Raw genomic sequence first — 11373 nt, forward strand, 5'->3', positions numbered from 1 at the left:
TGTCATAGATATGTTTTAAATGTGAAATATTTCAAAGACAGTTCGATATAAATATTAAATATAATTAATTATAAATATTTAAAAAATTATAGATATTAAAAACATTAAAAAAAAATTAAATATTAAAAAATTTCCATTTCCCGTAATTTATATTCTTACGATATAGCTAATCGAAGATTATTCCCTTGCTCATAGTTGAAGATTTCTTCACAGCACAATAATCGGTTCAAAGAATCGACAGAATTAATCGAGCTAAACGAGGCCGCATTCTCGGCTCGGGATCCTCAAGTGAGAAATCCATTTAAGGGAAGAATCTGTCGGACATCTTAATCTCGAGCTCTCGCCGTTGTATCAAATAAAATGCATCAACCGCAAATTTAGTGGCTCTTGAAATCAATTTCCAAAATCGGACAAAATCATTCGTCCATCTCCTTCAAAATTAGAAATTTCTCTATCCTCTTATTATATCAAATTACGAGAAACTTAATTGAAATACGCAATTACTCTTCGAAGATAGAGAGAGAGAGAGAGAGAGAGAGAAAGAGAGAGAACAAGCGAGATATCTCTTCTCTCTCGTCCATCGCGCATAATCAACATACCAATTCCCCAACTGCCACTTCTCCTCATCTCTCCTCTCCTCTCGCCTCGTTGTATCCGACAGAAGGGAAGAAAAACGCGACGAGGGGGAGGGGGAGGGGGGAGGGGGGAGAGGGGACGTCTCGGTCTCATCAACCGGGCACAAAGTCCCCTTTGTTTTCCGATTCCGCGATCTTCCGCGAACGTCGATTGCGGTCGGCGGCGCGGTTGTTCGCGCGTTTTTGCACCCCCTGCCCCGGGATCAGAGGGGGGGGGGGTAAACACGTTAATCGATGCCTTGAATGGGGAGAGAACGAGGAGAGACGGACGAGGGGGAGAAAGAGGGCGAGAAATAGGCAGGAAGAAAAACGGCGGAAAACTTGACTCGATCGAGCGAGAGCCTCGAGAGGATGAGGGGAGCGGGACACCGCGATGCGGGGGCGCGCGGGGGCGCGGGGGGAGGGGGGTGAAAAGTTAAAATGAGACGAGAGAAAGTCGAAGAAATTATACGAGGAGGGGCGCGGAGGGGGAGGGGAGAAGAACGTTAGAGGGTGGCCGGTCATAAAGGCGTTCGTATAGGGTACCTGGTCGCTATAAATATTGCAAAGGGATCATTATTTATGGTAATTTGATCCAAGGGAAAAAAGGACTCTCTTTGCGATTAGAAACTTACGCGCGCTCGCATTGTTTCACGCGGGTCCCTCCCTCTTTCTTGGCTCTCCCTTGGCAACGACACACGCAAAGGATGGTTATTTACGGAAGAAATATCGACCGGGTCCTGGCTCATCGGACGCGCAGTTTAATTAGGCGATCATCGCAGAGTTAATGAGCTCTTCTTTAGGTCAGCTATGATATAACCGCGGAAAATGCATTCTAAGAAGACTACAAGAGACACGATTATTATTATTATTTTTTTTTTAATAAGAAGTCTCTTCTCGCAGATAAAAATATTCCACCTGGAGAAATAATATTTATATGATATTATTGATAATACTATAATTTTATAATATTTTTTTCATTATACTGTATTATTATTAAGGTTTTGGAATCTTGCGAGCTAGAAAAACTGTGATGAATTAATATATATGATATTATTAATGATACTGTAATTTTATAATATTTCTTTTATGATATTATATTATTATCAGGAGGTTTTGGATCTTGTAAGGCTGGAGAAAAATGTGATTCGAATCTAAAATAATATCAAGAATACACACAACGAGATTAAAATGATGTATAACTCGTAGAAGAATACACATGTCGCAAGAAAAAAAGAAGCAAAATAAAATAAAATTCAACTCGACGGAGTAATTTACATATAGATGTTGAGGCTTTTTTTGCCGCGCCGGAGAGACAATGATCTTCCCGTTGATAACTTATACGAGTCATTAATTTTGAGCACTATTTTGAGTCGTATCGATCTCCCGGCCGATAATTTATAAACGAAGAATCGTTCGTTTGAAGAAATGCTCGTGTTTCGAAGGAGCACGTCGCATGAATATATTCGCTCATTACTCGTTTATTATGCTTCGAAAATTGATTTACGACTTTTCGCGTGATAAACGGCAGCCGCATATTGTTCGGCCAATATATCGCCCAACACAATACCGTCCATTATAAAGTAACGAAACTCTCTCCGACGGGCGATTGCGGGAGAGAGAGAGAGAGAAGAGGGAGAAAGAGAGAGGAGAGACGCGACTGGTATAATCTAGCCGGCAGAAAACAGAAATTCCATTAGGGCCCGTTAAAAAAGGCGAACGATGCGATCGCGTGCATGAAGAAGGGGGGACGTTAACCGCGGTGAAAAACCGCGACGCGACTGCGAAGCCGGAGCAAAGTAGCGTGGCGAATAAAGCGGCAGGACCAGACCGCGTCCAGGCCAGGATAAAGGAGTTAGAGGTCGATCCTCCGCGCAGGATTCGCGGCGAAATCGGCGCTCGGGGAACGGCCATGAACCATTTTCGCCCTAAGACAGAGAAAGACGGAGAAAGAGACGGAGAAAGACCGAGAGAGAGAGGGAGGGATGAGGAGGGGGAGGAAGGGGCGAGAGGGGGAGGGGGAGAGAGCAACGCGGCGCGGCACAGACAAAATAAAAACACGACGCGTCCGTCCCGCGAGAGAGAGAGAGAGAGAGGGAGAGAGAGGGAGAGTGGGAGGAAGACGCGGAGGAGGACGAAACCGGGATGAAGGGGGTGAGAGGGGGCGGGAGGAGCGCGGCCAACTTCTCTCACCCGGTTCGGGGTCCAAACTTGCACGGACCCCGGGCCCTAGACGCGCGATTCTCATCTCGCGCCGGTCCACCGCCAAACTCGCACTCGGCGGTCTCTCTTTTTCGTCCGCCTCCTCCTCCCCCCCCCTCCGTCGCAGCTTCACTCGATCGGCATACTATCTCTCGCTTCCTCCCCCCCCCCCGCTCATTCCTCCCACTTCTTCCTTCTTCCCGTTCCATCTGTTCTCTGCTATTCTCGCTGCTTCTTCTTATCCTCGCGAGTGATCGAGAGACAGAGAGAGAGAGAGAGAGAGAGAGGGAGGGGGAGGAGGAGAGAGAGGGAGCGATAGCGTCTCGCTCCTCTGGCTCACCCCTCGCGTCCCGGATCCGGTCGCGATTTATTAGACGAGCTAATTAATAGGCCGCCTCGACGTATCCCCCCTCCCCCCGCGCGCTCTTCTAGCGCGCGTTCGCAGAAATCGAATCGCGGCGATTGCGATTTATTGCGGCCGGGGAGATTCACGATTCCGGCTTCGGTCTCTCCTCGCGTTCGGCGCGGCTCTCCTTTCGGGAAAGGAGCGGCTTTTTGCGAAAACAGCGGTTCCGACAGCGAAATTCAGAAATTTTCCCCTTTCCTTCCTCCGTCCCTTCCCACCGGGAATCTCGGTGATTCGGTCAACGAGAGATCCCGTTTTGCACCGCACGTTGAACGAACCGTTGTCGAGACGAACGGTTTCATGAATCGCGCTTACCTGATCTCTTGGACGCTAAAATCTCAGTCATGTTATTCTTCCACGTGATATCTTATATTTGGAACGTCTATGCTTGAAATTATATACTGGGTGTCCCAGACTTAACAGCAGATTCCTGAGATCATTTGGAGACGAAAATTCTAATAGCAAAATGTTGGGAAAGATTTCGTAAAAATGTTCAAACTACTGACTATTGCATCAAGGACACAATCGCGCTTACTGCAAAGTCCTATTTTTTATTTTATATCGATCCTTCTATCGATATCAATATTATCGCGCTGTATGCGGCTTTCTTGATGCACTAGGTCCCTAAGCATAGGAACGTAACACGCTGATTGGTAATCTTTAATCTTTTGTAGTGCGGAAGCTAAATCTTCCTCAACATTTTGCTACTAAGATTTTCGTTTTCAAATGATCTCAGGAATCTACCATCAACAGCTGATTCGTTAAGTCTGGGACACCCCGTATACAAATTTATAACAATAAATTTCATTTCTTAATTATTCTTGGGATTTATACGAGAGACAAGATTTTTAATTAAATGTCTACAAATATCTCAAGCGTAAATAATTTCAAATTTAAATACGCAAAAATATCCTACTTGTGAAACATATTTGCTTGTATATAAATTTGCATGATGTAAAAAAACTTGCATATATTCATCTTTTTTCGCACATTTAATAATTCATCTTGTGAAGCAAGTAAATAAATAGAAAACTCTCTAAAAATGTCGTAAATAGCAGATAAATATACAAGCATTTCATCACTGATGTTATGTCAGTTTTTCGGAATTTTTATTTGAATCGAATCCTGGAATTATGAATCTCTACCGGTTTTTGCGAATTATCGTGCCGATCGTATCGTTAATTCGACATTCGATCCATCAAAATTCGCTCTCACGCATTAAGTTTATTGAAAAAAACTGTCGATTCGAGGAATTATGGCAACTATCATCAATCTAATAATTTATTCCGCTATGCACGCGCGACCTTTATTCCATTCTAAAACCGAAGAAATTTACATCGAGATTTAATTCGAAAACAATTTTTAAAGTCTCCTATTTATTTCTGCTTGAAGATGAATTTATAATTGAACGCGGACAAGTGAAGGGAATCTTGTCAGGGAAGGAAGCGAAGAAAGGGAGGGGAAAGAACAGGTAGGGAGATAAGTTGTTAATAGTCGCGACATTTTCCCTGTTTCTTGAAGCTACAGAAACATCCCCGTCGCGCAGCAAAATCCACTTTCGAGAGGAAACCCACGCGGGGTCCCCTCTGGACCGTTTCCGGCCGTTCTTACCTCTCGGCCTCGCGTCGCTGCCTTCAGGCTCGTGTCACGAAAAGTCAGTCGCACGCTATTGCAATTTAGCGTCAAGTCCAACGCCGCGTTCGCACCTGCGGCGACGGTGCAGCGAGAAACGTCGTGCTTCACCGGCTCCTTCCTCGCGTTCGACGGACCTTGAAGATCCCTCTTGTCACTCCTCGCCCTCTCCTCCCCTCCCGCCCCCGTTTCCTCTTCCGTTGGCCGCTCGTTCGCCTCGTCGTCGTCCTCTTCGTCGTCGTCCTCCTCCTGCGCCGACCGGCCACGATGACACTTCATCGCGATTCGAATCGTATGAGTCACTTCCGGACTCGTGGTCTCGTCGATTCCGAGGTCCCTCGGTATCTCGGAGCATATGCAATCGTCGCCGACGCCCCGTCGACTCGATCCCTCGCGGCTCGGTCCTGAAATTCGATATTGCCGTTCGAGAATTTCGTGATTTCGAGGCTCTTCCTTTCGGGCCGGAGGAAAAATTTCGATAAATCGCCACGAGAGGTATCGACGAGCGATTTCAAGGTCCGTTTGCGACGATTCCTCGCCCTTGAAATCCGATCTCGTTCTCGGCCGAATAGATTTCATCCTTAGAAGCGAGCGAGGTGCTTCCAAAGGTGCCTTATTCGGGGCGAATCGGGCGGAGATGGATAAAAAATATAAGATCTTGTTATCGATAAATTATTATAAATTCCAAGAATAATCGATGATTAAATGTAAAGTCGAGAAATGTAAAAATACACACTTTCTGTGGCATCCTTTGCAATATTTACGATCTTGATACGGTCAATTTCACGGACAGTTGAATCATCAGAAACCAATTAATTTTTTGGAGGTTTTATTTTACTTAATTTTTAATCATAATGTTTAAAATGTTCTTCAATTATTTTTAATTAATGTGATTTTTTGAATCTTTGATACTAAAATTACAAATTTACTTATTCTCTTAATTTATATTTATATTTTTTAATTTAAATAAAATTATAATTTTATCATCATTTATTACTCATATTTTGAATATGGGCTAACAATTAAATATGTAGAAAAATCAATTAAAAAATTTAATTTGTTTTAAAAAATTTTATTATTACTTTCGGAGAAAAAAGACTTTATATAAGTTGTATTTTTAAAATATTTAAAAGTATTTTAAAGTATTTTAAAAATATATATAAATACATATTTAAATTAATTATTTGAATTTATTATTATTTGAATTTTAATATTTCCTTTAAATTAAAAAATTGCAATAAATTCTTTATCTAAAAATTAATTAATTGAATTAATCTTAAAAACCAATCCTAATTAATATTAAAATTAAAGCCAAAGTTTTTAATTTTATTAATAATTATGATAAATAATTTTATTTTCCGAGTTAAAGTCAATTAAATTATTTAAATACTAAATTGAACTTTTACTTCAACATAATTAAAAAAATTATTTTATTTAAGTAGAATTTAATTTATTTAAAATATTATTTTTATTATTAGAAAATAAATCTAAAACAGAAAAAGCTAAAAGTAAGGTTTAAATACTTACATTTGAAGGAATGCAACCTTCCATCCCTGTCCACTAGTTTGCTCCAACGCACGGCAAATTATGTGGAGTATTATATGCATTCTATACATTTTTTTCGACTTTTTCAAAGAATGCGAGCCCGGCTTTTTCTCAGCTAAACTTTAATAGAGCCATAATTCTCCAGCTATTTCCACACGCGCGTTTATTTCCTTTTATCGCGAAGAGAAAAAAAAATATATACACATATAATCATACCTTCAATAATGTTTCTCGTGCATTCCTCGAGGGTGGCTAGAGTTTTCGTACATTCCAGAGAGTCGCCCTCCTTCCTGTTATCCCGCCGACTTCTCCGGAATACATTGTTCCTTCCTGCGCGACTTTCCTTCTCCCTATCCTTCCCGGCCTGCGTGACCTTCTCCAGAAACTCGTCTAAGATGTCATCCTTGTCGTTTGCGACTTCATCAGAGACATTACGTCTGCACCGCGCGTTTGCTTGAGACTCTATCAAGGGAATCGGCGATTCCGGAAGCTCCAAGGATACTATTGTCAAGAAGGCCGGACTCTCCTTCCGGATCCTTTCCAGCCACGATCTATAGCTAGACACACACACACACGTTGAAAGATATTAAGAAGAAGTTAACGATAAATGAAATAAAAATAAATTAAATATTTAAATAAAAATTAAAAATAAAAAAACGTATATTTTTAATTAATAGTAATAATAATTAAATTATACCACATTTTGTTAAAATGTATTAATGCAAATTTAAATGGCAAAAGTTATGATAAAAAATATCGCAAAATATATTTGACATTCGCGAAGAAATAAATAAAAATGACGACGTGTCTTTCGAATTCGCTGGGTTCGAATCGCTGGGTTCGACAAAGTCGGCAACACTTTTCATCTCGTTTATTTTACAATGATCGTTCGCTACGATGATTGCACATGAACGGTGGAAAGGGCTCGTAATGACATCGGGAAAGGCTATTCGCCTTGCTCAACTTCAGACAACTGGATAACTAGATGTGATTGTAGGTTCTTGGAGGGTACTACGCTTCAAAGAGGAAACGTCGAGAAGAAGAAGAGATCGAGAGAGACGGTAAAGAGAAATGATGCAGATCTCGATGGAAAGAACGAAAGTGACATAAAAAGGAAATTAGTTATTAAAAAAAATAAGATACAAACAAAAGGAAAAACTTGTGACGTATAAAAAGCAATAATAAGATTCGAGGAAAAATATTTGAAGGAAAATATAACTGATGTGAAAAATTAAAAAAAGAAGGAAAAACAGGAAAATAAAAAAATTCGATAAGGATTGGAATAAAGTTCTTGAATCGCAGAATGAAAGGGAAGCGAGAAAGTTTGACCAGTGGGTGCAACCCGAAGACGAAAGGGAGAAGAAAAACCACGAGAGAAATCTGTAAGACGGGATTTCGAGTGAAATGAAACACGATGTGAAGCGGATGGAAAAGACGAGGAGAAAGGGGGTAAAGGATTGACGAAAAAATATACACGCTGGTACACGAGGAAGAAGTGTCGGGAGAGCACATTCAAGAAATCGAGGAAGGCCTTGAACTTCGAAAACGAAGGCGCAGGAACTGGCCGAAGAAAAAGATTAAAAGGGAGGCGAAGCGGAGAACTGGTTGAAAGAAAGGAGGTCTCGAGAAGATTACGACCTTGAACCGCAAGCTGGGCGAGAAGAGGGGATGAAAAAATATAGCCGGAGCAAAAAGGCGAGTGCTCGCGCGATGTGGAGAACGAAGATCGGGCGCGAGAAAAGAGAAAGAAAGAGAGAGAGAGAGAGAGAGAGAGAGAGAGAGAGAGCTCGAGGGGAAAAATAATACCCTGGACACACTCTGGAAATAATCATGACGGGAGATGATTCGGTAAATTTATCAGTCCACCGTGCGTTTGCATTTCTTCGGGAAAGATAAATATTACGACTATAAATAAAGCCTACAATCAAAAGTATAATTTAGCTGCGTGTTTACGACATTATATTAAGGATAAATTAAAATCAAGTCAAAGCACGCGAATGCCAGGGGGATATAAAGGATATAAATATAAAAAGGAATAAATATAAAAACATAAATATAAAAGAGAACAGTGAATAAAGAGTGACGCGAGGTATTCGAAGCAATAACGACAGATTATAAGGAATCGATCAAAAAGAAAATTATGATCAATTTTTTTTAAATAGAAATAACGCTAGCAATAAGTATTTGATAGACAGTGCGTGTACATTTATAGTTTAATTTATGCGTCTAATTTATTATCGTTGAGACTTCTTATCGATCAAGGACATCTTTTATTCCACTCCTGCGACAAGAATTCGAGGGACTTGGTGGTCTACAGACTGAGCCTCGAATTACAATAGAAGTAATTGCCGAAAGGAGGGAAAGAGCGAGCTCCACGAGGCTTAGCCTCGGACGACTTTCGGGCAAAGGAAGAGATCAGATCAAAGGAAATTCGGGCGAAACGTGGGAGGATTCGGCCGTTTGACGAGAAACGAGAGCACGTTTCAAAGTTTCGCGATATATGCACGTAAACTGGATGGCCTTGCCCGGATATCGAGAGGTCAGGTCCGCCTAAGTTCGTAGGGGAAAGGAAGAGAGACGCGAGGAATGAAAGGGGGGAGAGTGTGAGATGAAATGTCGATGATAATGACGTACCGATGCTGCTCGTATTTTAATGCGCGAGCCGCTTAATAGCGTCGAGTCTTTTATTAAGTCGCAGTCGATCGCCCGCGTACGACCGTTAAATTTTAGTGCGTTTAATTACGGGGTCCTATAGAGAACACGACGAGTCCGAGCGACGCCGAGATCTCGCTAGAGCTGATCCACGAGATCCCTCTCTTTGGCGCAAGCGCGTTAAATAAGTGCGCGATACGAGGCTAATCATTCAATAAGCGACCCCGGATCATGAGTTAACCCCCCTCGTGGTTTACATCCCGACCAAGTTGCTTCGAGCAGTAAGAGAATACATGTTGACAGAAGGCAATGATGGAGAGGATATAAAATTCGAGAGAGGTGGATTGACTAACTTTCTAGAAAAATTAGAACGAGTGATTAAAAAAGGGGAAAAAAATTATCCCATCGCGTAAACAGAGCGAACGACGTGTTAAAATGTTCCAAATATAGAATATGGATCCCACGGAAATTCCTTGGGAACCAGTTTCTCGACCGCCTAATTGCCGGTTCGTATTCTAAGATCTCGCTGAAGAGAGGAAGAGAATGAAGGGAGAAATCTAACTTGTCAATCATCGCGCTCTAGTTGAATTTTGTTGGACACCTCGACTTTAGGGTATACAAGATGTCCCAGACTTAACGAATCAGCCGTTAATTCAGACGAAAATTCTAATACCAAAATGTTGAGGAAGACTTCATAAAAATGTCCAAACTACTGACTACTATCGCATCGAAGACACAATCGCGCTCACTGCAAAATCCTATTTTTTATTTTATATCGATCCTTCTAACGATATCGATATTATAGAGCTGTATGCGATCCTCTTGATGCACTAGGTCCCTGAGCATAGGAACGTAACACGCTGATTGGTAATCTTTAATCTTTTGTAGCGCGGAAGCTAAATCTTTCTCAACATTTTGCTACTAAGATCTTCGTTTTCAAATGATCTCAGGAATCTATCATCAACAGCTGATTCGTTAAATCTGGGACACCCTGTATATGCATGTGATATACATCGAATTCGCGCCTCTCTCTCTCTCTCTCTCTTTTTTTTTTTTTTTTTTTTTTTTTTTTTTTTCTTTTTTCTCTCTCTTCTCTCTCTCTCTCTCTCTCTCTTCTCTTTTTTTTTTTTCTCTCTCTCTCTCTCTCTCTCTCTCTCTCTCTCTCTCTCTCTCTCTCTCTCTCTCTCTCTCTCTCTCTCTCTCTCTCTCTCTCTCTCTCTCTCTCTCTCTCTCTCTCTCTCGTACCTCGAGGATCCTCGCGAGGAGCGCGCGTAGCCGCTGCTACGAGGATGACAGATATGGCGCGCCGGGGACTGCGACCTTGAACCGGACGGTTCCCTCCTCCTCGGATCCTCAAGCGTCAGGCGCCGAATGTAGAGTCCCGGCACCTCCTCCGCAACGTGATGTCTTCTCCTGTACGAAGCCACAGTGACTAGCCCGGTCGATTCTCACCATCGATCATCCCTCTTCTTTTTACCGCGAGGCAACAACGAGAGAGCCGAACTTGGATTCCAGACGAGCGACCTTGAACCGCGGCCGCGCTTCTCCTCTTTCCTTTTTCCAGAGCAGCCAAGACGCGCGGCGTCTTCATCGAGCGAGCCTGATCCTCCGTCGTTTCCGCCGATTGTCACCGCCGTTTCCTCCTCCTGCGAGCAATCGGAAAATTGCCGCGTTAAACGATAATCTTCCGCCGATTGAGAAGATATATATAAGAGATATCTGCAATTAAAATCTAGCAGGTAGAGAAATATTGCAGTCAAAATTCATTTTTACTGATATTTTTTTAGAGAAATTCATATAAAAATTAGGGTTGCACGAGATACCAAGATTAGTCTTGATATTGTCTTGTCTTGTCTTGAATTTCAAGACAAGATCAAGACAAGATTTTTAATTAGTTATCAAGACAATACTAAGACTAAGACTGTCAAGATTATTAGTCTTGTCAAGATTAATGGTTCTCAAAAAACTAAAATATTTATATTTGTAAATGAAAACAATATCACTATATACGAATTTAAAAAAATGTTATTCAATAGAAACATTTATATTGATAAATTTAAAAACATTTCATATTAATACAATGTAACATTTTTATTAATTAGAAATCAAACTCGCAAATTTTAGACATTAAAGAGTATTTCACCCAGGAATTGATGCACATTAGTGCTTTTAAAGATTTACTTTGTAATCTGGTTCTATTTTTTGACATAGTCAGAGTTCCTATTGAGAAAAGTCTTTCTACTGGCACGGACGAGGCAGTTGAACTTAAAATGTCTCGAGCCATTTTTGACAATGTGGGATAAATATGAACTTAATTTTTTG

The 11373-nt window shown here is 41.3% G+C and overlaps 1 protein-coding gene across 1 annotated transcript in view; it reads right to left on the minus strand.

Moving 5' to 3' along the window:
• Positions 1-10642, minus strand: part of LOC105252487 — an 82860-nt gene extending 72218 nt beyond the window's left edge. The window contains exons 1-4 of the mRNA XM_025410061.1: positions 10576-10642; positions 10297-10498; positions 6616-6956; positions 4834-5258 (exon numbers count right to left, since the gene is read on the minus strand). Of these exons, the coding sequence (XP_025265846.1) occupies positions 4834-5258; positions 6616-6956; positions 10297-10498; positions 10576-10642 (1035 nt within the window). The remainder of the gene's footprint in view (positions 1-4833; positions 5259-6615; positions 6957-10296; positions 10499-10575) is intronic.
• Between the last annotated feature and the right edge of the window lie 731 nt (positions 10643-11373).

This window comes from Camponotus floridanus, unplaced genomic scaffold, assembly GCF_003227725.1.
Source record: "Camponotus floridanus strain SB8 unplaced genomic scaffold, Cflo_v7.5 scaffold3, whole genome shotgun sequence".
In the NCBI taxonomy this organism is placed as follows: Eukaryota; Metazoa; Arthropoda; class Insecta; order Hymenoptera; family Formicidae; genus Camponotus; species Camponotus floridanus.